Below are 22,944 nucleotides of genomic sequence, written 5' to 3'. Positions count from 1 at the left end.
AACTGGGCATTAGCCTGCACCAGCTGTTTAATCAACTCCATCTTGTCTGGCGATGCCGGCTGAAGCTTTGCAGGCTTAATTCAGGACATGCAATAGTGCCAGGAAAAAAATATGAAAAAGAAACCCTCTGCTTTTTCACCTTCCTCAATGCGTTTGCCAGCTCCAAGCCACCATACTGTATGTAGAGGAGTCGTTCAGGTATAGCTAGGTAGCGGTCACAGACAGAGGAAAACAGGCAGTTCACAGTTCAAATCTTAGTGTTTATTTACACCACAAAAACAAAGGGAACAAAAATCCAGCATTACCTTCATGCTGCCATCACACATAAGTGTACAGTCCCAGCTTGGCCTTTTAGGCAGTAACAGAAGTTCCACACAAAGTTCTAAGTGTTGGTTCAGACCTCACAGCAGCGGCTGCATTGTACACAGTCCATGTGTCTGAACAAGGTCTAACCAGTCCTCCTAGACAGGTCACATATGTGTACTCCAGACTTGCACACACACCAAAATCTACCTGCCCTCACTGAGCTTTGTATGTTGGGAGACGCCTAAAAACCTGGAATGGCCTCCTAACTCCAGTCCAGTCCTTTAACCCTTTAAGGACCGGGGCAATTTTTATTTTAGCGATTTTGTTTTTTCCTCCTTGTGCATGAAAGGCCATAGCAGTTGCATTTTTTCACCTAGAAACCCATATGAGCCCTTATTTTTTGCGCCACTAACTGTACTTTGCAATGACAGGCTGAATTTTTGCATAAAGTACACTGCAAAAGCAGGAAAAAATTCAATGTGTGGTGAAATTGAAAAAAAAAACACATTTTGTGTTTTTAGTGGATGTGTGTTTTTACACCGTTCGCCCTGGGGTAAAACTGACTGGTTATATATGTTCCACAAGACGTTACGATTAAAACGATATGTAACATGTATAACTTTTCTTGTATCTGATGGCCTGTAAAAAATTAAAACCATTGTTTACAAATATACGTTCCTTAAAATCGCTCCATTCCCAGGCTTATAGCGCTTTTATCCTTTGGTCTATGGGGCTGTGTCAGGTGTCATCTTTTGCGCCATGACATGTTCTTTCTATTGGTACCTTGATTGCGCATATACGACTTTTTGATCGCTTTTTATTAACATTTTTCTGGATTTGATGCGACCAAAAATGCCAATTTTGCACTTTGGGATTTTTTAGCGCTTACGCAGTTTACCGTGCGAGATCAGGAATGTGATTAATTAATAGTTTGGGCGATTACGCACACAGTGATACCAAACATGTTTGTTTATTTATTTATTTACTTTTATTAAAAACCTGGGAAAAGGGGGGTGATTCTGACTTTTATTAGGGGAGGGGGCTTTTTATTAATAGCAACACTTTTTTTTTTACTTTTATACTTATACAATAAGCCCCCCTAGGGGACTTCTAGTATAAGTGCTCTGTTCTCTCATTGAGATCTCTGCAGCATAGATATGCTGCAGAGATCCATGAGAGAGGCACTCGTTTACTTCCGGCTGCTGCAGCCGGAAGTAAACAAGTGCCGAGCCGGGGACGGCGCCATCTTGGAGCGGTCCCCGGCCGGCTTCAGTTACGGAGATCTCCCCACTAGACACCAGGCATGACGCTGCGTCCGGTAATGGGATGCAGCTGTCAACTTTGACAGCTGCATCCGATTACTGTATTAGCGGGCACGGCGATCGGACTGTGCCCGCTAATACCTGCACTCCCGGGCTACAAGCGGCACCCGGGACCGCCGCGGTTCAGAGCGCGGCCGCTGCGCGGCCCCGCTCTGAACGTCCTTGCCGACCGCAGGGCGTAAATATACGCCCGCGGTCGTTAAGGGGTTAATATAGCTCTCTGCACTACTCAGAGCAAGACAAGCTGAGAGGAATATACAGCACAGACCTAAAGTTTGGACACACCTTCTCAGAGAGGGTGTGTATTTTCCTGACTATGAAAATTGTAGATTGTAGCGGCATGCTATTCCATCCAGTTTGTGTTTAGTTGGACCATCATTTATTTTTAAACAGGACAATGACCCCAAACACACCTCCAGGCTGTGTAAGGGTTATTTAACCAAGAGGGGGAGTGGTGGGGTGCTACACCAGATGACCTGGCCTCCACAGTCACCAGACCTGAACCCAATTGAGATGGTTTGGGGTGAGCTGGACCGCAGAGTAGAGGCAAAAGGGCCAACAAGTGTTAAGCATCTCTGGGAACTCCTTCAAGACTGCTGGAAGACCATTTCAGGTGACTACCTCTTGAAGTTCATCAAGAGAATGCCAAGACTGTGCAAAGCAGTAATCAAAGCAAATGGTGGCTACTTTGAAGAACCTAGTATATTGTTTCACACTTTTTGTTAAATATACTGTATAATTCCACATGTGTTAATTGTGTCAAATTGGCATGGCCAAGAGAACCCATGCCCTAGGCTTGCACCACATCTCCATCCCTTCTCTCCGCCCTCTTCACCATTAGGAATGTTTCAGGCAGCATTTCTCCTAATCACCACTTGTCTGAACACTTCACATGTGTTGGACTGTTAAGAGACCTGTGCAGTTTTCAGACAAGTGATGAATAAGAAAAATGCTGTATGTTTCTAATGGTGAAGTGGGCAGGGAGGAAGATTAGAGAGACGGTGCAAGCCTAGGGCATAGACACTCTAGGCCACGCCAACTTGACACAGGGCTGCAAGTTTAAAAGTTCTGTCTAATGGACCCCAGAACAGATCTTGGATTAAACACAGTTATGCAAAGGTACAAGAGTTTGGGGGGGGGGGATTTAGGGTACAGAGTTGCTTTAACCTTCAACCTTCTTGTTGCAGTAGTCTGATTGTTGTTGTTGTTGTTGTTGTTTTTTTCATCATGTCTCGCATACCTTACTGTTGTAGTTAACCTCATAGATTTTCTCCTGTTATGTTTGTTCCTACAGGAATTCTCTCGGACCAGCAATATCTGTGCTGCCGCAGGGTTTCTTGAGCAGAAGCAGAAAGTTTTGGAACACATTGCCTCACAATTTGCCTCACATTACAAACTTTCTATGCTGGGAAACCCAGTGACAGTCAGCAATTAGCAGCAAGCCAAAGTTGGGTCCAACATAAAACACTGGTCTTTATCAATACAACTTTGGTCAAGGCCAGATTTTTGTGCTGATGCAGATGGTACTGTAACTGAACATAAGCTCTCACCCTGGCTATATCTCCTCATCACAGTGGGTCTTAGCAGTGAGATCCACTGCAATCAACAACTTTTGACATGCCAAATGACATTTCAAAAGTAATTTTTAATGACAGTGACTATTTAAAACTTGTGTTTTATCTTGTAACAAAACATATTATTTACATTTCAATTGTTTTGCAGACAGTCTAAAGTGCCAAAGGTGTCCAGAAGATGAATGGCCAAATGACAAGAACCAGTGTGTTAAAAAATGGGTGGAATTTCTGTCCTATGAAGAAGACACTACAGTCCTTATAGTTTTAATCATATCTGTCTCATTTTCTGTTAAAACTTTTTTCATTTTAAACATTTTTATTGTTTTCAGAGACACTCCAGTGGTCAGAGCCAATAACCAAACCCTGAGCTTTATCCTCCTGGTCTCCATCATGTTGAGTTTCCTCTGTGTATTCTTGTTCCTGGGTCGCCCTACACATGTCACCTGTATGCTCCGCCAGACTTCATTTGGGATCATCTTCTCAGTAGCCATCTCTTCTATTCTGGCTAAAACCATCATGGTCTACATGGCCTTCAAAGCCACCAAACCTGGAAGCTCCTGGAGGAAATTTATTGGTGTGAAAGTTACAAACTGTGTTGTCTTCTTCTGTTCATTTCTTCAAGTGTTACTCAGTATCATCTGGTTATCTACATCTCCTCCATTCCCAGAACAGAACACTCAGTTATATCAAGACAAGATCATATTCCAGTGTAATGAAGGGTCAATGCTGGCCTTCTCCATACTCCTGGGCTATATGGGACTACTCGCTGCTGTTAGTTTCATTGTTGCTTTCTTGGCCAGAAATTTACCAGATAGTTTTAATGAAGCTAAAAACATAACATTCAGCATGCTGGTTGTGTGCAGTGTCTGGGTGGCTTTTATCCCGGCCTATATGAGCGTTACTGGGAAGAATACAGTTCTTGTAGAAATATTTGCTATAATATCTTCAAGTCTTGGCATTTTAGGCTGCATTTTCTTCCCGAAATGTTATATAATACTGGTGAGACCGGAGTTAAATACAAAAAGTAAATTATCAGGGCAAATAAAGGCAATATAAATCAATAGACATTTAAGTGAACATCTGCACACATCTTTTTCTCCATTGATTTCTTTTGTCATAGTGATTGGCTTTCTAGCTAATTTTACAGGTTTTCACATAAATCCTATTTGTAATACTCAATCTATGTTCTTCTATGCTTCTTCAAAAAATGTACATGAAGGGTATGTTTTGAGAATAATTTATGTGTTTATAACATATATACTTATGTATATATATTTCGACTGTTAGAGCCCATTCACACTAAACAACACAGGCGCATATTCTGAGTGGAACCCCTGCCCACAGACTCTGATTGCCTGCAGACTCCACCTGCTATCTGTTTCAATGGGATGCCTCGTACGCCTCCGCACCTCTCAAGTGACAAGTCAATTCTTCCAGTGGAGAGGTGCAGAGATTGGAGGCGTGCAAGATACTCCATTGAAACAGATAGCAGGCAGGATTCTGGGCAGAGTCCGCAGGTAAGGATTAAAATTTCTGTCTATTTTGCGCAGTCGGCCCTTTAAGATTTAAAAAATGGGAATGTAAGTGTTTTTTTGTTTGTTTGTTTCAGCGGTACTGAAAAGTGCTAAGTAAGGGCTGGTGTGGGCCAATAAAAGGGACGGTCTGTGCCTGGGTGGTACCAGGCTGACATTGTTTGGCTTAGGAGGGCCAATATAAATGGCTCTTCTCACTCTGATAATCTTAGATTGTTACTACTTCATTTGTCTATGGCTGGTTATGGAAGATAGTAACCAGCTCTTTCCATTACTTCTGTGGCAGTAGGTACTGGGGTTATAAGTCGGAGGGTTTGCATTAGCCATTTTATAGGCCCCCACCTGATAACACATGTCGTCCAGTACTAAGCCAATACCAGTAGTAGATAGTGTCCAGTAGTAAGCCACATAAAAATAAGAAAAAAACACATACACTTAAACTTGTTTATTAAATAGAAAAAGGTCTTTTTTATTTGCCTCCTTCAATACAGCTAGAGTGAATGCTATGCTGAGGGAGCTTCTGGTGTGGAAGTATCAGGCTCCATTGGAAGCTCTTAGGGCCCTATTCCACCGGACGATTATCGTTCAGATTATCGTTAAATCGTTCGGATCTAAACGATAATCGTTCGGTTGAAATGCAGTTAATGATTAATGACTGAACGAGAAATCGTTGATCGCTTTATAAGAGCTGGACCTATTTTTATCGTTGCTCGTTCGCAAATCGTTCACATTGAATAAGACATCGTTCGGTCTTTCGCAGGACATAAGAACGCAATAGCGAAGAAATAGCGAAGAAAAAACAATCGCAAATACGATCATAAGTAACGATTATCGTTCCATGTAAATGAGTGAACGTTTTCAGGTCTTTCACAATAGCGGTCGTTTGAGATCGTTAATCGTTAACGATTATGTGAACGATAATCGTCCGGTGGAATAGGGCCCTTAGGGTAGCTGCTAGGGATTAGAGAGCTAGGAGGAGATTAGTTGTTTCTAGGGAACAGAGTGATGTGGTGGCACAGAGGGGGCCTATACTACATGGGCGCTGCACAGAGGGGGGCTATAATATGCAAGAGATGACCTATACTATATGAAAGAACAGAGACAGGGCTGGCATCAGCACGTAGGGAACCTAGTCAAGTGCCAGGGTCCCCTGCTCTTGTGGCCGATGCTGCACCCACCACTTTAACTGTAAGTGTTTATGATGAGCACTTACAGTTAAATGTGGCACTCTGACAGAGTAAGAAGTATTGGCTAAAGGCAATATTATGGCTGCTGTCACAAAAGGCTGCTCTCTTCATCAGTGTTATCGACAATCTTTGCATAGAGCCTACCTGAAAGCAGACTCTATGCACAGATGGCCAATCCCACAGGATGGAGGTAAGTGACTTACCCCCGCCCATCGGTACAAGCGATCAGTCAGTGACAGGTGCTTATCCTGTCACTGGCTACCTTAAACGCCATGATTGCTATAGATCGCAGCATTTAAGGGTTCATGACAGGCAGCTGCTGGATCACAGCTGCCTGTCATTATCTATGGCCCCAGACACACTTTTATGTGTGGGTCCACTTTCACTGCAGAGTGCAGAGGCCCTTGCAGCAGGAGTGTATAGATACATTCCTGAAGTAAAGGGTCTTCACTTCAGGAACGTATGTATACACTCTTGCTGCACGGGCCATGTGCAGCAGGAACGTATATATACATATCCGATCTCATAGCATAGATTATGACATTAATATTCTTCAATCTTTACAAAGTTTTCTGTATTCTAGGACTTGTAAGTTAAATATACAGAATTCTCCTTAGAATATCTAAATAATATCTAAACTAGTTTCTACACTGACAGCTCTTAGAATATATAAGCTAGCTGATTTCACCTACCAGCCTATAAAACGATTCATCACCTAGGCTGCCATACAGAGCTGCTCTCTGCCAATATCCGATCATTTACTGAAGAGGTAATGCAAACACCTATTAGTCAGCAATGTCCGGACAATTTCTTCTTCCCAGGACTGCATTGTTTTGCAGTGTCCTGCTGCTGATACAATGTCTATGCGCCGAACCTCAATGTGTTAGAGAGAAGAAACAATCTTTAATTGATACAGATTTGTTCCAGAATGGAGATATCATTATCGGAGGAATATTCACTGTGCATTATGTATTTTTAGGTGAATCCACCATTGGATCAATAGAGTCACAGAATTATTGTCTTATGTAAGTACTCTATGTAAAACTACAATAAAGCAGAGAAATAGGAGATTGAAGGACCATCCAGTCTGCCCTCATGTTATACTGTTTGTGTTACCTGAGACCTGTACTACATTTTTGCTAGAATTTTTAGAATTTAGAATTTTTTAGAATTTTGCTACATTTTTACATTTTTGCTAGAAGTTTGTTCCATACTATTTAATGAAGGCTATTAGTCTTTAAAGTGTCACTGTCATTTCATTTTTTGCAGAAATCAATAGTCCAGGCGATTTTAAGAAACTTTGTGGGGACTTGGGGGGTGATGGGAGAGCTTCAAACTGCTTTTTCGTGATATAAATGCATTTTTCGGCTAATAAGCTTATTTACAAAGTTTCTTTAAATCACCTGGACTATTGATTTCTGCAAAAAATAAAATTAAACAACAGTGACACTTTAAGTAAAATTTCTGATTTTCCCCCAATTAATATTAGACTCTGCCCCCTTTTTCTGTTTTGGTTGTCTAAGCTGAACTGTTTATTCTGAATTGGGCAGGTGGTCCAGGATGCAATAAAATAGACTACACCTACCTGGCCTCCTCCTCCTTTGCTGACAGTTCCATGAGCTCCCAGTCTCTGCCACAGTCCTCTTCTTATAGCAACTCACCATAGATATCAATGACCAATGGAACTAGTGGTCTGACAGGAAGTAGTTGTGTTGCAGGAAAACCTAGGTAAAATGTTAAAAGGTTTTTCTAGGATACTTGCTTTCTTCCAGAAACAGCACCATATCTGACATCAGGCTATGCTTGGTAATATAACTTGGCTCAATTTACTTCAATGGAACTTTAGCTTTTGTTTCTGGAGGAAAGCAGCTATGTGTTTCTAATCCTGGATAATCTTTTTAACATCAAACACATAACAGGACAACACAGACTGACAGAAGAATCTGACAACAATAGGACCAGAAAACACTCCCAAAATAAAATATATATATAAAAAAATAATATATATATATATATATATATATATATATATATGAGAGACTAAACAGGGTATAGACAGCATACAAATGCAAACCAAACAATATCAATATAAATCAATATATGCAGATTGAGACAGACTAGACTTGTTGTACCTAATTTAGTTTCTATTGTAGTGTCTGTAGTGTTTTTTCTTCTTACACCTTGGTGTAAAAGTGTACAGTATCTAGTGTCACAGGTTAGGACAGGTGGCCGCTGTTCCTTACTCCAACCTCTAGATGTCACACTCTTACAATACAGCTGCAGCTAATACTTCGGTCTAGCTACACACACACTTCCTTTATAACAACATCTTCCTTTTGTAGTTGGTTAATTAGTTCCTGGCTACTTATTACCAGTTACTCAACCACTATGGGTCACTAGACAAGACTCCTAGGGAAACCGGAGACAAGGAAGTCTTCACCCTTGCCTACACTGAGGATTCTACAGCTAAAACAGGGCAGTCACCGACCTTAGAAAAAAGGGACAGATAACCGGACCTGCTGTAGAGCAAAGTACCAGCAAGTACTCTCTACTGACAAGCCACTCAACTTTGTTTTAACGGTTCTACAGGCCAGCTACACCAGGAGCAGGGACCTGGGATTTGTACTACCCCAGAAGGACAGAAACCTAACACTGAGGGGCAGAAAGAGGTTAGGTGAGATAACTAAGACTCATCCATACGTGAGTATGAGGATTTCTCCAAACACTCTAAGGCTGCGTTCACACTACGTATATTTCAGTCAGTATATTTCAGTCAGTATATTTCAGTCAGTATTGCAACCAAAACCAGGAGTGGATTAAAAACACAGAAAGGATCTGTTCACACAATGTTGAAATCGAGTAGATGGCTGCCATTTAATGGCAAATATTTGCTGTTATTTTAGAACAACGGCTGTTATATTGAAATAATGGCCGTTATTTACTGTTATATGGCGGCCGTCCGCTCAATTTCAACATTGTGTGAACAGATCCTTTCTGTGTTTTTAATCCACTCCTGGTTTTGGTTGCAATACTGACTGAAATATACTGACTGAAATATACGTAGTGTGAACGCAGCCTTAAGATGCTTCACCACATCCCGGCAGAGTACATGGTACATTAGGCAAGGGCCCTCCTGTCCGGTCCCTGACACCTGTTACCTTACTGTTTTATTCTATCAACTCACCTACCTGTTGTAGAATAATTGCTGATTATTTATTGCACTAAGTACCTGAACACTGTTTTAGATATTTTCAAGTAAAGTTTGAAAGTTGTTTAAAGTGGGACTCTATCATCTCTGTTGCCGCACTTGCACCTACACCTCGCACCTCACCTTAGTTCTGATCAAGGTTTAGTTGCCGTATTTCTGGAGGTGTGTGTTACCACTCCTGGCCACCGTGAAAAGTAGCCTCCAAAACACCAGAACCCACCAGCAGGTCGAACACCAGTTGCAGCAACTCATGCCAAGGCCCTATTCCAGTATAGTCTATAAGCTAGTTTGAGCAGGCCAGCTACCAACGGCCTACATACAGTAAAGCGTCTGTGTCGGAATTCCTTCCACAAAGTGGCACATAGGACTTTTCTCCACATTATGCATTTTAGACACCATAGAGAAACTTCACTGTCAGGTCTGAAGAGGGGTATGAGCCTCGGAAAAGGAGACCATGGCCATAAGTGCAACAAAAAAGACTTGCCAAAGTGGGTTAACTTCAGATGCAAAATTTGTTGCATTCGAGGACTGACTACTCTAAGTTTGCACATAGAAAGTTTTTATAAATTGTTGGTTTATTGTCATAAAAATAAATGTATATTTTAATGCATCGAGTTTTTATTTTCTGTTTTATATACACAGGCCTTTACCTTCTTACTATAGATATGTTCTAGCTCTGATATTTGCCATAGATGAGATTAACAAGGATCCTGATATTCTTCCCAATGTGACTCTGGGATACCATGTGACTGATTCCTGTAACAATGTGAATAAGGCCATAGAGAAAGTGTTACAGATTATATCTGGTCCTGGGGACGTAATTCCTAATTATTCCTGTACTGATCAATACAACTTAGTCGGTGTTATTGGGGATCAGTCCTCGAAGACTTCTTTACAAATATCAAATATACTAAGTATGTATTGTTACTCGCAGGTACGAATAGTGAAGCAAAAGTTGTGTTTTATAGGCTATGTTCACACAACATCAAAAATAGATAAAAGGCATCCGATTTTGATATTTTAAAAAACGTCCATTGACTGCATTGACTGCAATGGCAATGCTTCGAAGTTAATGGGAAGACAGACGTCCAATGCATACAATGCATTGAATAACGGACGTTTTTACCACGGACGTCAAATTAATGAACATGATCATTTTCGGACGTCTTTTGCAAACAGCGGACATTTTTTGTTAGTTGTTCACACACAGTTTTTCTTTTGTCACCGTTCTTTCTCCATTTTTACTATTAACCCTTAGAGGATCGGGCCAATTTGCATTTTTGCAATTGCGTTTTTTTCCTCCTTGTGCTTAAAAGGCCATAGCACTTGCATTTTTCACCTAGGAACCCACATGAGCCCTTATTTTTTGCACCAATAATTGTACTTTGCAATGACAGGCTGAATTTTTCATAAAGTACACTGCATAACCAGAAAAAAAAAAACAATGTGTGTTTGGGTGTATTGTTTTTACGCCATTCGCCCTGGGATAAAACTGATTTGTTATATATGTTCCTCAAGTTGTTACGATTACAACAATATATAACATGTAAAACTTTTATTTTAAGTGATGGCTTGTAAAAAATTCAAACCATTGTTAACAAATATGTTCCTTAAAATCGCTCCATTCCCAGCGTTTTTATCCTTTGGTCTATGGGGCTGTATGAGGTGTCATTTTTTGTGCCATGATGTGTTCTTTCTATCGGTACCTTGATTGTGTATATACGACTTTTTGATCGCTTTTTATTACAATTTTTCTGGATTTGATGTGAGCAAAAATGCACAATTTTGCCCTTTGGGATTTTTTTGCGATTACACCGTTTACCGTGCGAGATCAGGAATGTAATAAATTAAAAGTTTGGGCAATTACACATTCAGCAATTATGCACGCAGCTATACCAAACATATTTATTTATTAATTTTTATTTTTATTATGGGAAAGGGGGGGGTAATTCAAACTTTAATTAGGAGAGGGGATTCTTTTATTAATAATAACATTTTTTTTTTTTACACTTGTGCTAGAATCCCCTCTGGGGTTAGGGTTATTCTCCCTGGGGTTAGGGTTATTCCCCCCCTGGGGAACTTCTAGTGTATGCACACTGATCTCTCACTGAGATCTTTGCAGTATAGTTACACTGCATAGATCGATAAGATAGGCACTGGACTGTTTTCGGCTGCTGCAGCTGAAAGCAATCGAGTGCTGAGCTGGGATCAGTGCCATTACGGCACAGACCCCAGACAGTGGCAGATGTAAGAATCCCCCCGTGACTATGCCATACACTGCAAATTAAAAGGAAAATCTGGCCATCATTTTGAAGTTAAAATGTGGCCATATTTTTAATATATTAATGTGCCCCTTCGGAGTCAGTGTGAAATTGGATGGCAGTGCAATAAATTACGACTGCTAAATATTGAACATGCTCATTATTTGTGACCGACTTCTGCAGCATTTGACAGAAAAAAAAGGAAAAATTGGCAGCATATCTATGACTCTGCACAGTCCACACTACAGGTTGCAAGCTGCTTGTACAGACAAAAAAAACAGAAGGTGCAACAGCAACCAACAGGTGCAGGGGCTCTCCGAATATACTCTTCCCAGCGTACACACGGTAAACACCTGCTCTGTAGATATTAAAAAGTGAGGATCTTAACAAACTATTTGATCAAACAGAGCGTACCATGTCGCCACGTTAAGGCGTCCTTGTGTTTTTGACTAAATCATGCCCTTTCTTGGCCCTGTAAATGGAAAAATTAGGTCTCTTAGAAGGAAAAGAGGAAAACAAAAAGTAAAAATGCAAGTTTGTCCCTAAAGGGTTAATGACCATCCTATTACACCTGTTTGCAGCCATTAACCATGATAATTTAGGTGTGGGAGGAAACTACGCCTCCTCCCCACCTTACCATGTCCACTGCTTGCCCATCAGACATACGGGGCTCAAGAGTAGTTCGCACAAAAATCAGTATAGATAGATTAATAATCAGTTTGGATAAAGAACCTTCTAAGTTTTTCTTCTTCATTAGCCCCTTCGCGTCAGTAACATGTATATATACGTACCCCGTGCCTGTTGGAATGTATATTTACGTTCCTGACACTGACAGGGTTATTAATGAGCGCGGGAGCGCTGCAGAGAAAGCGATCCCGCTCTCAACAGTCTCCAGGGCTTGGAGACAATGGGAGTCAGCTGTGATCCCTACAGCGATCGCGGCATATAAGGTGCTCAGTGACAGATCAAGCATCTATTACTGAGTGATCAGGACCCAATCGCATGTGCTGACAGGCGGGAGTAAGCTCCTTACCTCCATCCTGTCGGATCGGCAATCTATGTGTAGAGCCTTCTCTAAGGCAGGCTGTATACATAAATCGCTGATAACACTAATCTATGCTATGCTATGGCATAGCATAGAGCAGTATATGCAATCTAATGATTGCATGTTTTACTGTCTAAAAAAAAAAAAAAAGTTTTTAAAAGTATTTAAAAAAAAACCTCCCAATAAAAGCTTAAAATATCCCCTTGCCCATTATAAAAAATTAAAATCCGATCTATTAAAATATACCATTATTGTTCCCGCGCGGTGAACGGCGTAAACGCAAAAAAAAAAAAAAAAAAAACGCACCAGGATTGCTGATTTTATTAAATTATATATCACAAAAAAATTCATAAAGAGCAATCAAAATTTTTCTGCTACACCAATATGATATTAATAAAAACTAGAGATTATTGCGCAAAAAATCACACCCCAACCAGCCCTGTAGGTAGAAAAATAAAAGCGCTATGGCTCTTAGTGAGGAACATTGCATTCATTTGACCCGGACTTTTGTGCATCAAAGGGCTCTGTCTTGAAGGGGTTAACGAGTCAACCCCTAAAACATCTCACCTATCCACACAATATTTCTTATTTGACTCACTATTACATTGGCTGAGAAAAAAAAAATGGAGGTTTATTCTATTCTATTTTTTAGATCAGCTATGGTGCTACAGATATTATTTTGACAAATAAGAAAATACATCCATATTTTTTCCAAACACTTCCCGATGACAGAACCCAGTATCTGGCGATTGTGAAGCTTCTGATATATTTTGGTTGGACATGGTTCGGAGTTATCGCCTCTGATGATGATGGGGGACATAGACAAATTCAAGAATTAAAGACAATAACAAAAAATCATGATATCTGCATTGAGTTCATTATTAATATGAGATCTGAGGAAGCAGAGAAGAAACCAAATATTTCCGAGATGGATAAAATAATATTTAGTAGATCAACCTCGAAGATCATTGTGCTTTGTGGCACCATTTCATTTCTTACAATGTCTTATATTGAGTTAAAAACCAGCAGCGGCCATGAGAAGACAATTATAGTCCCTGCAGGGCCAAATTTTCATGTTCTGTTATCTTCCATATTTAAAAAAACTCTCCATGGGAGTCTGGTATTTTCTCCACCCACTAAAGAGATACCACATATGAGGACGTTCCTAGAAGCCGTGAGTCCCGCAAATCGTCCCAATGACTTGTTACTGGAACATGTACTTGCACTGTTTTTGAACTGCTCAACTTCCAATCCCATTCTGAACACGATATATGAAGGGTCTCTTAAATTCAAGCTTTACAACTGCAGCAAAAGTATAAAATTAGCAAGAGTTGGCTATAATACATACTATACAAAATCGTTTGAAACATCTTATTTAGTTTATAAATCTGTCTATGCTATGGCCCATGCTGTCCATGAAATGCAAATATGTATGCTTAGAAATCGTGAGGGAAGCATGAAAAACTCTAAACACATGGTGAAGGTAAAATAATAATAATAATAATAATAAATTATTTTTTAGGACACTGGTGGATTCCTTTAAGACTAGGGACAACTTAGATTTGAGAATTTTGAATTAGGGGTAGACTGTGTACAACAATATAGAGTATGGCCATCCATGCTTCCCCCACCACTTTCTAGAATAGTATAAAAATGAAAATAGGTAAAAACTTGGAGAAGTTCTAAGCTGTAACTAAATAATATTGTGAGAAAAAAAAAACATGCCATTTTATAACTTTTTGTAGTACTTTTTAAGAAAAATTTACTTCCAAGATCCATTGGGAGAATTTGTCTACTTCAATGAGAAAGGAGAAATGACCACTAACTATATCATAAGCACCTTTGCTTCTCTTAATATTCCAAATTCTGATACATATGTCTTAACAAAATTTGGGGAGTTCAATGAATCATCGAAAGATGAAGAACGGCTGGTTATCCAACAACCACCCAAATTGTGGAAGAATGGTAAGGTCTGTGTCATAATTTTCACTTAAAAATACATAATCCTTAACCTTATAGTAATTAAGGAAACTTTACCCTTCAGCCAAACATTTTTAGGCTTTGTTGCCACAATGTAAAAATAAGTGCAAATAACATCCGCAGTCGCAAACAACAACCATCATTAATGAACATGAAAGTTAATAATGGCCGTTGTTTGCACTTTCTTTTATATTGTGTGAAAATAGCCTTAGGCTATGTTTACACAACATAATTTTTCAGTAAAAAACGGACACTGATTCAGCATCTGTTCTTTACTGCAGGGGTGGCATTCAATTGAAGTTAATGCCATGCCACCCGCTGTGCCCACACAGTGTTATGTTACCGCCCGTTCTTTAAAATAATGTACCTGCCTATTATTTCAGGACGCTGTTCAATGAACAGTGTCCAGAAATAATAGCTGTTCAAACAATGTAATGTGCGGCGGCGGGCACACATTACATTGAAGTGAATAGCTAATTGATTTGCAGGCACACCTGGTGGTGCCTGCAAATCAATAGTAAAAAAAAGGATGTTCCTGCAGCCAATATAGAGGTAACGGCTGCAGAAACGTCCTAAATGCAGCTCAGCGACCAGCAGTTTAACAGCGTCCATTGCTATGCAATGGACACTGTTAAATCAAGTGTGAACATAGCCTCATCCTTTTTTAGTCAAACATTCTAAAGTTATTATTTAAACACAGTAAAATATTACCAAAGGGTGACTGTAATTACCACCATAATATCATAATGCACTCTATTATAGTTAATGGGAATTTGCCCGGCAGTGCACACATCTTATAGAATAATGGTCTTACTTGATTACACCCATTTAAGAAGTGATAAGGCTTATTATTTACCTAATTTTCTGAAAAGCGGACAGTTATTTTCACCTGTTCACACATTGCTTTCCTTCAAAAAGGATGGCCATATTTTTACAATATTTTACTTTGTGTTAACATAGCAAGAGCTATAACTTTTCTTACTTATTTTTCTTAGCACCAAATGAGGTCTCTTAAAAGTAATGTCTTACGGCACCATTTTTGAGTTCATACAAGTTAACATTTTTATTTTATATTAGGAGAGAATAATGAACAAATGTGTGATTTTTCTCTTTTTGTGTGTGTGTGTCTAAGTATTTAGCTGAGTTGCCCTGATCACATCATTAAGTGAAATCTGTAGAAACACAATGGGGGACATTTACAAAGGCCAAGGAGAAGGCGCAGGTTCACCCCTTCTCCCTTGTGTACACCTGCCGTGTCCTCTGCTCACAGGGTATTTAGGCTTGCAGGCATAAATCTTGATCTATATCTACACCAGCTGGAAGCAGATGCAGATTTGGTATGCTGGACACAGAGTCTTAGTGAATTTGGCTGGGGGAAAGGGGACGGGGTCAGTCTTCATAAATCACCCCCCCCCCCTTCCCCCGCACCCATTATGACTATGTTTACAAATAGTAGTTCTGTCAGTCTTATGGTCAGTCTTTTTTCAACCAAAAACTCGAGTGGGCTGAAAACACAGAAACTGTGCAAATGACTGATCAAAAGAGGGACGAAAATACTATATGTGAACAAACCTATTGGCCTATTGGGTTCTAAAAAATTATTTTCATTAGTGAAGTGAGCATCCGCCTGACATAATCAGTGGTCGCACTTCAATTCTACTGTGTTATAAAAATTTTTTTCATTATTGAACTGAGCATGTGCCTTACATAATCAGTGGTCTCACTCCACTCCTACTTTGTTTTAAAAAATTATTTTCATTAGTGAAGTGAGCATGCACCTCATGCTTAGTGAAGTGAGCGTGCGCCTTACATAATTAGTGGAGACACTCCACTCCTACTACGTAGTAATGAAAATGAGTTTTCAGAACACAGTAAGAATGGAGTGCAACCACTGATTAGTTAAGGTGCATGCTTACTTCACCAATGAAAACAAATTTTTAGAACACACTAGGAGTGGAGTGCGAGCACTGATTATGTAAGGCGCACACTCCATTCCCTGATCCCAGTTACTTGGTATAACTCAATAGGAGTTTACAAGAGTTTACAGTGCCCAGTGAGTGAATAATATGGACTGTGTCTTCACTGGTCCCTGTGAATTCCTATAGGCACCCGTTTACTTGGTGAACTGAACACTTGGTTCACAGCTTCAACAAACAACCACCCACAATCATCCCTCCTATCCTCTCCTCTCTGTCCCTATATGGCTCTGTTAGTCTCTCCATGCTCTGCTGTAACTGCTTGCTGCCATCCTGCTCTCGCCTCAACACACAGCCAACTGGCCGCCTCCGTTACCTCCACCTTACATAGAGGGTGCGGGAGAACTGCTAACATCACAGAGGGGCCTGCAGCTGATTGGACGCCCAGTGATGCTCCACACAGCTAACATGTGCAACATGTGAGAGGCCTTTAGCCTTTGAGAAGCTCCTTAGATACCACAATCACATTGACTTCCACATCTAATGGATTACATGACTTGGGTTAGAGGTTTCTCTGATTTCTGGTTATGAGTCATAGCTGGGTTAGTGTTGTTGAAGGTAAGGACACCATTATTGTACAATTCTAAGTCATGGGACCTCCCAGTAAGGCAATTTGTGATGCTCTATTTTTTCTATACCTTCTCTTATTGTAGTATTTTTCATTATTTTTCTAGTTTCCAATCTCTAAATGTTCTGAGGATTGTCCTCCAGGTTCTAGAAGAGTCGTGAAGAGAGGAATCCATAAGTGCTGCTATGACTGTGTCAAGTGTTCAAGAGGAGAAATATCTACTAGGCCAGGTGACATTGTCTTTTCTTAAAGAAGCACTCCCTCTTTTTTCTTTTTAATTGGCTCCCTGGCTGTATGCTTACCTGTATACTCAACCAAGATGATCGGTTTTCCATTCATTTCGATGATCCAACGCCTTTCAAATCCTGCTGGCACCCAAGTGACCTTTTCTCTTGCTGCCCCACACCTATAGAGGCTGGAAGCACTCTCATAAGGATGCATTGAAGACACTGATTTCTATCCTTTAAAATCTCCACAGACAGAAAAGATTTGATGCAAGCGTCAGCGAAATCTGAATGGCGTTAGAGCACTGGAATCACTCCTCACTGTGGAATGTCACACTGTGGTGAGGGGTTTTGCAGCTGGGGGCTACGTTCACACGACTTAAGTTTCCGGCCGTAGCGCGTGAATAAGCGGCTGGAGATTAACGTAGTTTGCGTACAATGGAAAGTATACGATCTACAGCCGCACAGTTCACACTACGTACGAACTTACGCCCGGATCGTATGCGGCGCCGTAGAAAATGAACCAGACCATTGTTTCGGGACGGAAATGCTGTAACTTACGCCCGTAGCGTAACATGTGGTCTCGTACGTAGTGGTGATTTCTTCATTTTAACACCTTTTTGTGCCGATCCAAAAGGTTTCCATGGGGTGTCCGGGGCTAGGTGAATATATCCAAGTAAAAGACCACTGTCAGATCACTACGTACGCTGTTTTGGAAGCGTACGTAGCTTACGGGCGTAAGTTCGTGCACCGTACGTAGCCGGCCGCAACTTGTGTAAATCCAGGCCGGAGTTTTACACGTATATGTGAAAAATATGCGGCCGGACATATACGTAGTGTGAACATAGCCCAAATCTGTGAATGGAGCTGAATTGTTATACCACACACAACCTGAAGACAGGGGTGGCGCTGCCTTTCAAGAAAGTAGCAGTGTCTTTTTCCTAATCCTGTTTAAGGCTATGTTCACATTACATAAGAGACCGGCCGTTCCGTGACCCCGGCCGGATAATCTTTCTGGCGGCAGAGCTCTGATGCGGGCGCATCAGCGTGCGCCCGCATCAGAGCTTCCCATAGCGCACAGTGAAGCAAGCGGCCTGAGCCGCTTGCTTCACTGTGTGAACTGACAGGTCAGTTATTTGCGGCCCCGCGTGGGATCCCGGACGGAGCGTGTACGATGTGTATACGCTCTGGCCGGGATCCCATTGAAAGTAAGGCATTGTTCCACCGTGGTGTGAACATAGCCTAACTATGTAACAAACATGTTGGGGGAGATTCAAGGGTGATGATTCAAATGTTGCTTTCATCTGAAAATTCCCCCTTGTTTACTCAGCTAGCTTTACCAAGAGGTTCATGTATTTTGATAAATCCCATATACTCAGATTTTCTTCTAATCTATACCTGGGTACTAATGTAAAGGATGAAACCTTGCCTCCCTTCCAGCAATACTATGTCAGAAGAGAGGCATGTTATTATACACTTTTTGGCTACTTGGCAAGTTTTGCACAGACCTGTAAAATATTTCAATTTTTGCACAAGTCAGGGCTTTGTCCAAAAATGTTGCCACAGATTTTGATACCATACCTACCCCATGCTAACAAACATTGGTTAGATTGTGTTTTGAATGTTGGAATTAATTTCAGGCCAAGTTCACATCATGTTTGAACAGCGGCAGCTGTCTGAGATGTTCACCTGCAGCATCGGCCGGGTGAACAACACTTCATGTTAGATGGAATGTGGCCACATTCGGTCGTGCCCGCTCTCCAAATAACTAAAGCACACAATGTACAGTGCCATATTTTACATTGCGTGCACAGGGTATGTTGTGCGGCCACTATTCACTGAACAGGGGCTGCACAAAATAGACATGTTTTTTTTTTTTGCACAGCCACATAGAACAACGGCCATACTGTATACTGAGTGTATACACTACGGCCGTTGTTCTATTGAAACTAACATTATTTCATATAATATCATATAATATCAATAAATAGCGGCTGGTGTTGCAATCTGCAACAATGGCCATTATTTATTGAAAATATACATAGGGTGAATGTGGCCCTAGGGTGCATGCTCGAGTCAGATCGTTCAGCATTTGAAAATGAGTGGCTGAAGAAGTTGGATGCCATCATAATAGGTAGTCTGAGAAAACATGGATACATAGCCTGTGGCTATGTTCACACTGTCAAAATGGCAGTTGTTTTTACTGGACGAACACCAACAAATAATGTCTTTTATTTTAAAACAATGCACACTTTTATAATATCAATAACAGATGTTTAGTTTTTTTAAAATAAGGGCTGTTGTTCGCTGTTAAATGATGGCCATCCAATAGAGACAGTTGTCTACTTAACGGTGTGTGAACATAGCTCACTGTTGTATCCATGTTTTTTAAGACTCCATAGGGCTGCCCAATGATCACATACTTAAGCAGGGTCGAGCTGCCCCTACAACTGCCCCCCCACCCCCCCGTGTCATACCATCGCGGAAGGGAGATCCTTCCAGGCTTTAGCATTACAATGGCGCTGATCCTGTTTCTGCAATCTCCGCAATATAAAACCTCTGCAATGAAACTAAACAGCATAAGCGCAAAATTGCTGATTTTTAGTCACATCAAATCAAGAAAAATTGCAATAAAAAGATCAGAAAGTCACATATATACCAAAGGAAAAAAGCATTGTAAGGATGGTAATAGAGCAATTTTAACCCCTTAGCGACCCATGACGTATCTGATACGTCATGGTGCCGGGGTGTGTGTTCAGAGCGGGGTCCCGCCGGGACCCCGCTCTGAACGGCGCTGATCCCGGCTGACACGTGCAGCCGGGCCGTGCCTCTGTTAGCCGGCGCGGGTCCCGTTGCCGCGCCGGCTAATTAAGCACTTCAATGCAGCTGTCAAACCTGACAGCTGCATTGAAGTGCTTTATGCACACTATCCCTGGTGTCTAGTGGGTCGGATCTCCGGGAGATCCGTTCTTCTGCCCGTGCCGGGCCTCAGCGTCGGAATAACGCTGATCCCGGCTCGGCAATAGATTGCTATGGCCTGCAGCAGGCCATAGCAATCTATGACCAATCTAATCGATCTTTGCTGTGTATATACACAGCATTGATCTCTATGAGAGATCAGTGCTATGTATATACAAGCCCCCCAGGGGGGCTTCTAGTCCATGTAAAAAAAAAAGGAAAAAAGTGTTTTTATTAATAAAAAATCGACTCCCCTAATAAAACTCCAAATCACCCCCCTTTTCCCATTTTATAAATATAAATTAATAAATAAACAAATAAATAAACATATTTAGTATCGCCGCACACGTAATCGCCCGAAATATTAATTAATCTCACTCCTGATCGCGCACGGTAAACGGCGTCAGCGCAAAAAAATTCCAAAGTGCAAAATTGCGCATTTTTGGTCGCATCAAATCCAGAAAAAATGTAATAAAAAGTGATCAAAAAGTCGTATATGCGCAATCAAGGTACTGATAGAAAGATCACATCATGGCGCAAAAAATGACACCTGACACAGCCCCATAGACCAAAGGATAAAAGCGCTATAAGCCTGGGAATGGAGCGATTTTAAGGAACATTTATTTGTTAACAATGTTTTGATTTTTTTTAAAAGCCATCAGATACAATATAAGTTATACATGTTATATATCGTTGTAATCGTAACGACTTGAGGAATATGCATAACAAGTCAGTTTTACCATAGGGCGAACGGCGTAAATGCAAAACTCCCCGAAATCAAAACAAATTCGTTTTTGTTTTCAATTTGACAGCGCAAATGATTTTTTTCCGGTTTCGCAGCATATGTTATGGAAAAATAATGCCGGTCATTGCAAAGTACAATTGGTTTTGCAAAAAATAAGCGCTCATATAAGTCTCTCGATGAAAAAATGCAAGCGCTATGGACTTTAAACATAAAATGGAAAAAGCAAAAGGGCAAAAACGAAAATTGGCTTTGACCTTAAGGGGTTAAAGAACGTTGTGATTTAAAAAAAAAAGGCTTTACATTTTTAAAACTGATCAAATAAAATAAAAGTTAACAAGTTGCATATCGTTGTAATTGTACAGACTTAGTACATACAGTAGATAACATGTCAGTTTTACCATAGGGCGAATAACAAAATTCAGTTTTCTCTTTAATTTAACAGCGCAAATATTTTTTTTTTTCAGATTTTGCAGCGTATTTTATCTAAAAAGTATGTCTGTCATCTCAAAATAAATTTAGTGGCACAAAAAACAAAGGCTCATGTGAATCTGTAGGTGAGAAAAGTGTTATGGCGTTTTAAAAACAAGGAGGAAAAAATAAACCAAAAATTAGCCTGGTACCGAAGAGGTTAATATTTAATGTGATTTAAAAATTGCTTACAATTTTTTTTTTTTTTTTTTTCATTTTTACTTTAAGGCATATTATATCATATTATATCTTCACACACTTTCCTTTTTGCAGGCAGCATAATGTGTCAACGGTGTCCAGACAATCAGTGGCCGAATGACATAAACCAGTGTGTGCTAAAGCTTATTGATGTTCTGTCTTTTAAAAATGACCTCACAGTACTTATAGTCTCAATAATTTCTGCCCTTTGTTTTGCCAAAACATCTATAATCTTGGGCATCTTCATTCTATTCCGAGACACTCCAGTGGTCAGAGCCAATAACCAAACCCTGAGCTTCATCCTACTGGTCTCCATCATGTTGAGTTTCCTCTGTGTATTCTTGTTCCTGGGTCGCCCTACACATATCACCTGTATGCTCCGCCAGACTTCATTTGGGATCATCTTCTCAGTAGCCATCTCTTCTATTCTGGCTAAAACCATCATGGTCTACATGGCCTTCAAAGCCACCAAACCTGGAAGCTCCTGGAGGAAATTTATTGGTGTAAAAATTACAAACTGTGTTGTCTTCTTCTGTTCATTTCTTCAAGTGTTACTCAGTATCATCTGGGTATCTACATCTCCTCCATTCCCAGAACAGAACACTCAGTTATATCAAGACAAGATCATATTCCAGTGTAATGAAGGGTCAATGCTGGCCTTCTCCATACTCCTGGGCTATATGGGACTACTCGCTGCTGTTAGTTTCATTGTTGCTTTCTTGGCCAGAAATTTACCAGATAGTTTTAATGAAGCTAAAAACATCACATTCAGCATGCTGGTTGTGTGCAGTGTCTGGGTGGCTTTTATCCCGGCCTATATGAGTGTTACTGGGAAGAATACAGTTCTTGTAGAAATATTTGCTATAATATCTTCAAGTCTTGGTATTTTAGGCTGCATATTCTTCCCGAAATGTTATATAATACTGCTGAGACCAGAGTTAAATATAAAAATTAGTTTATCCAGACAAATATGTAACAAATAGTGATGAGCGAATCGTGAAATATTCGAATATTCGATATTCGTATGAATATCTCCCGAATATTCAATTGAATATTCAATCCCATTAAAGTCAATGGGAAAAAAGTATTCGATTATTGAAAAACATCTATTCGACCACTTGGAGCTAAAAAACGGAAGCTGTGATATTTGAACGCTTATCGAATATTTTTTGAATATTCGGTGAACTATTCGATAATATTCTAAAGATCGAATACCTTACTATTCGATCGAATATCTATTCGATCGAACAGTATTCGCTCATCACTAGTAACAAACCATTAAAATAGATCTTTAAGACCTTAGATACATATGAGAAGCAGCAAAAATAAAGTTAATTGTGTAATAGGTAACCTTTACGTAAGTAAATAATAATAAAAAGAAAATTACATTTT

The 22,944-nt window shown here is 40.3% G+C and overlaps 2 protein-coding genes across 2 annotated transcripts; both read left to right on the top strand.

Moving 5' to 3' along the window:
• Window positions 1–2,099: 2,099 nt before the first annotated feature.
• LOC138796522 (vomeronasal type-2 receptor 26-like) lies at window positions 2,100–4,258 on the top strand. The gene is made up of 2 exons (XM_069976128.1): window positions 2,100–2,151; window positions 3,351–4,258. The coding sequence occupies exons 1-2, from the start codon at window positions 2,100–2,102 to the stop codon at window positions 4,256–4,258; spliced, it is 960 nt and encodes a 319-aa protein (XP_069832229.1).
• Window positions 4,259–5,999: 1,741 nt separating this feature from the next.
• Window positions 6,000–22,535, top strand: LOC138796521 (vomeronasal type-2 receptor 26-like). Its single transcript, XM_069976126.1, has 6 exons — window positions 6,000–6,111; window positions 8,511–8,595; window positions 9,772–10,063; window positions 13,088–13,748; window positions 14,209–14,400; window positions 21,628–22,535. Exons 1-6 carry the CDS (start codon window positions 6,000–6,002, stop codon window positions 22,533–22,535), a joined length of 2,250 nt encoding a protein of 749 aa, XP_069832227.1.
• Window positions 22,536–22,944: the final 409 nt, after the last annotated feature.

Source organism: Dendropsophus ebraccatus, chromosome 7, assembly GCF_027789765.1.
Source record: "Dendropsophus ebraccatus isolate aDenEbr1 chromosome 7, aDenEbr1.pat, whole genome shotgun sequence".
Taxonomy (NCBI): domain Eukaryota; kingdom Metazoa; phylum Chordata; class Amphibia; order Anura; family Hylidae; genus Dendropsophus; species Dendropsophus ebraccatus.
The sequence above is the reverse complement of the archived record's forward strand: the minus strand, read 5'-3'. Positions and strand labels throughout refer to the sequence as shown.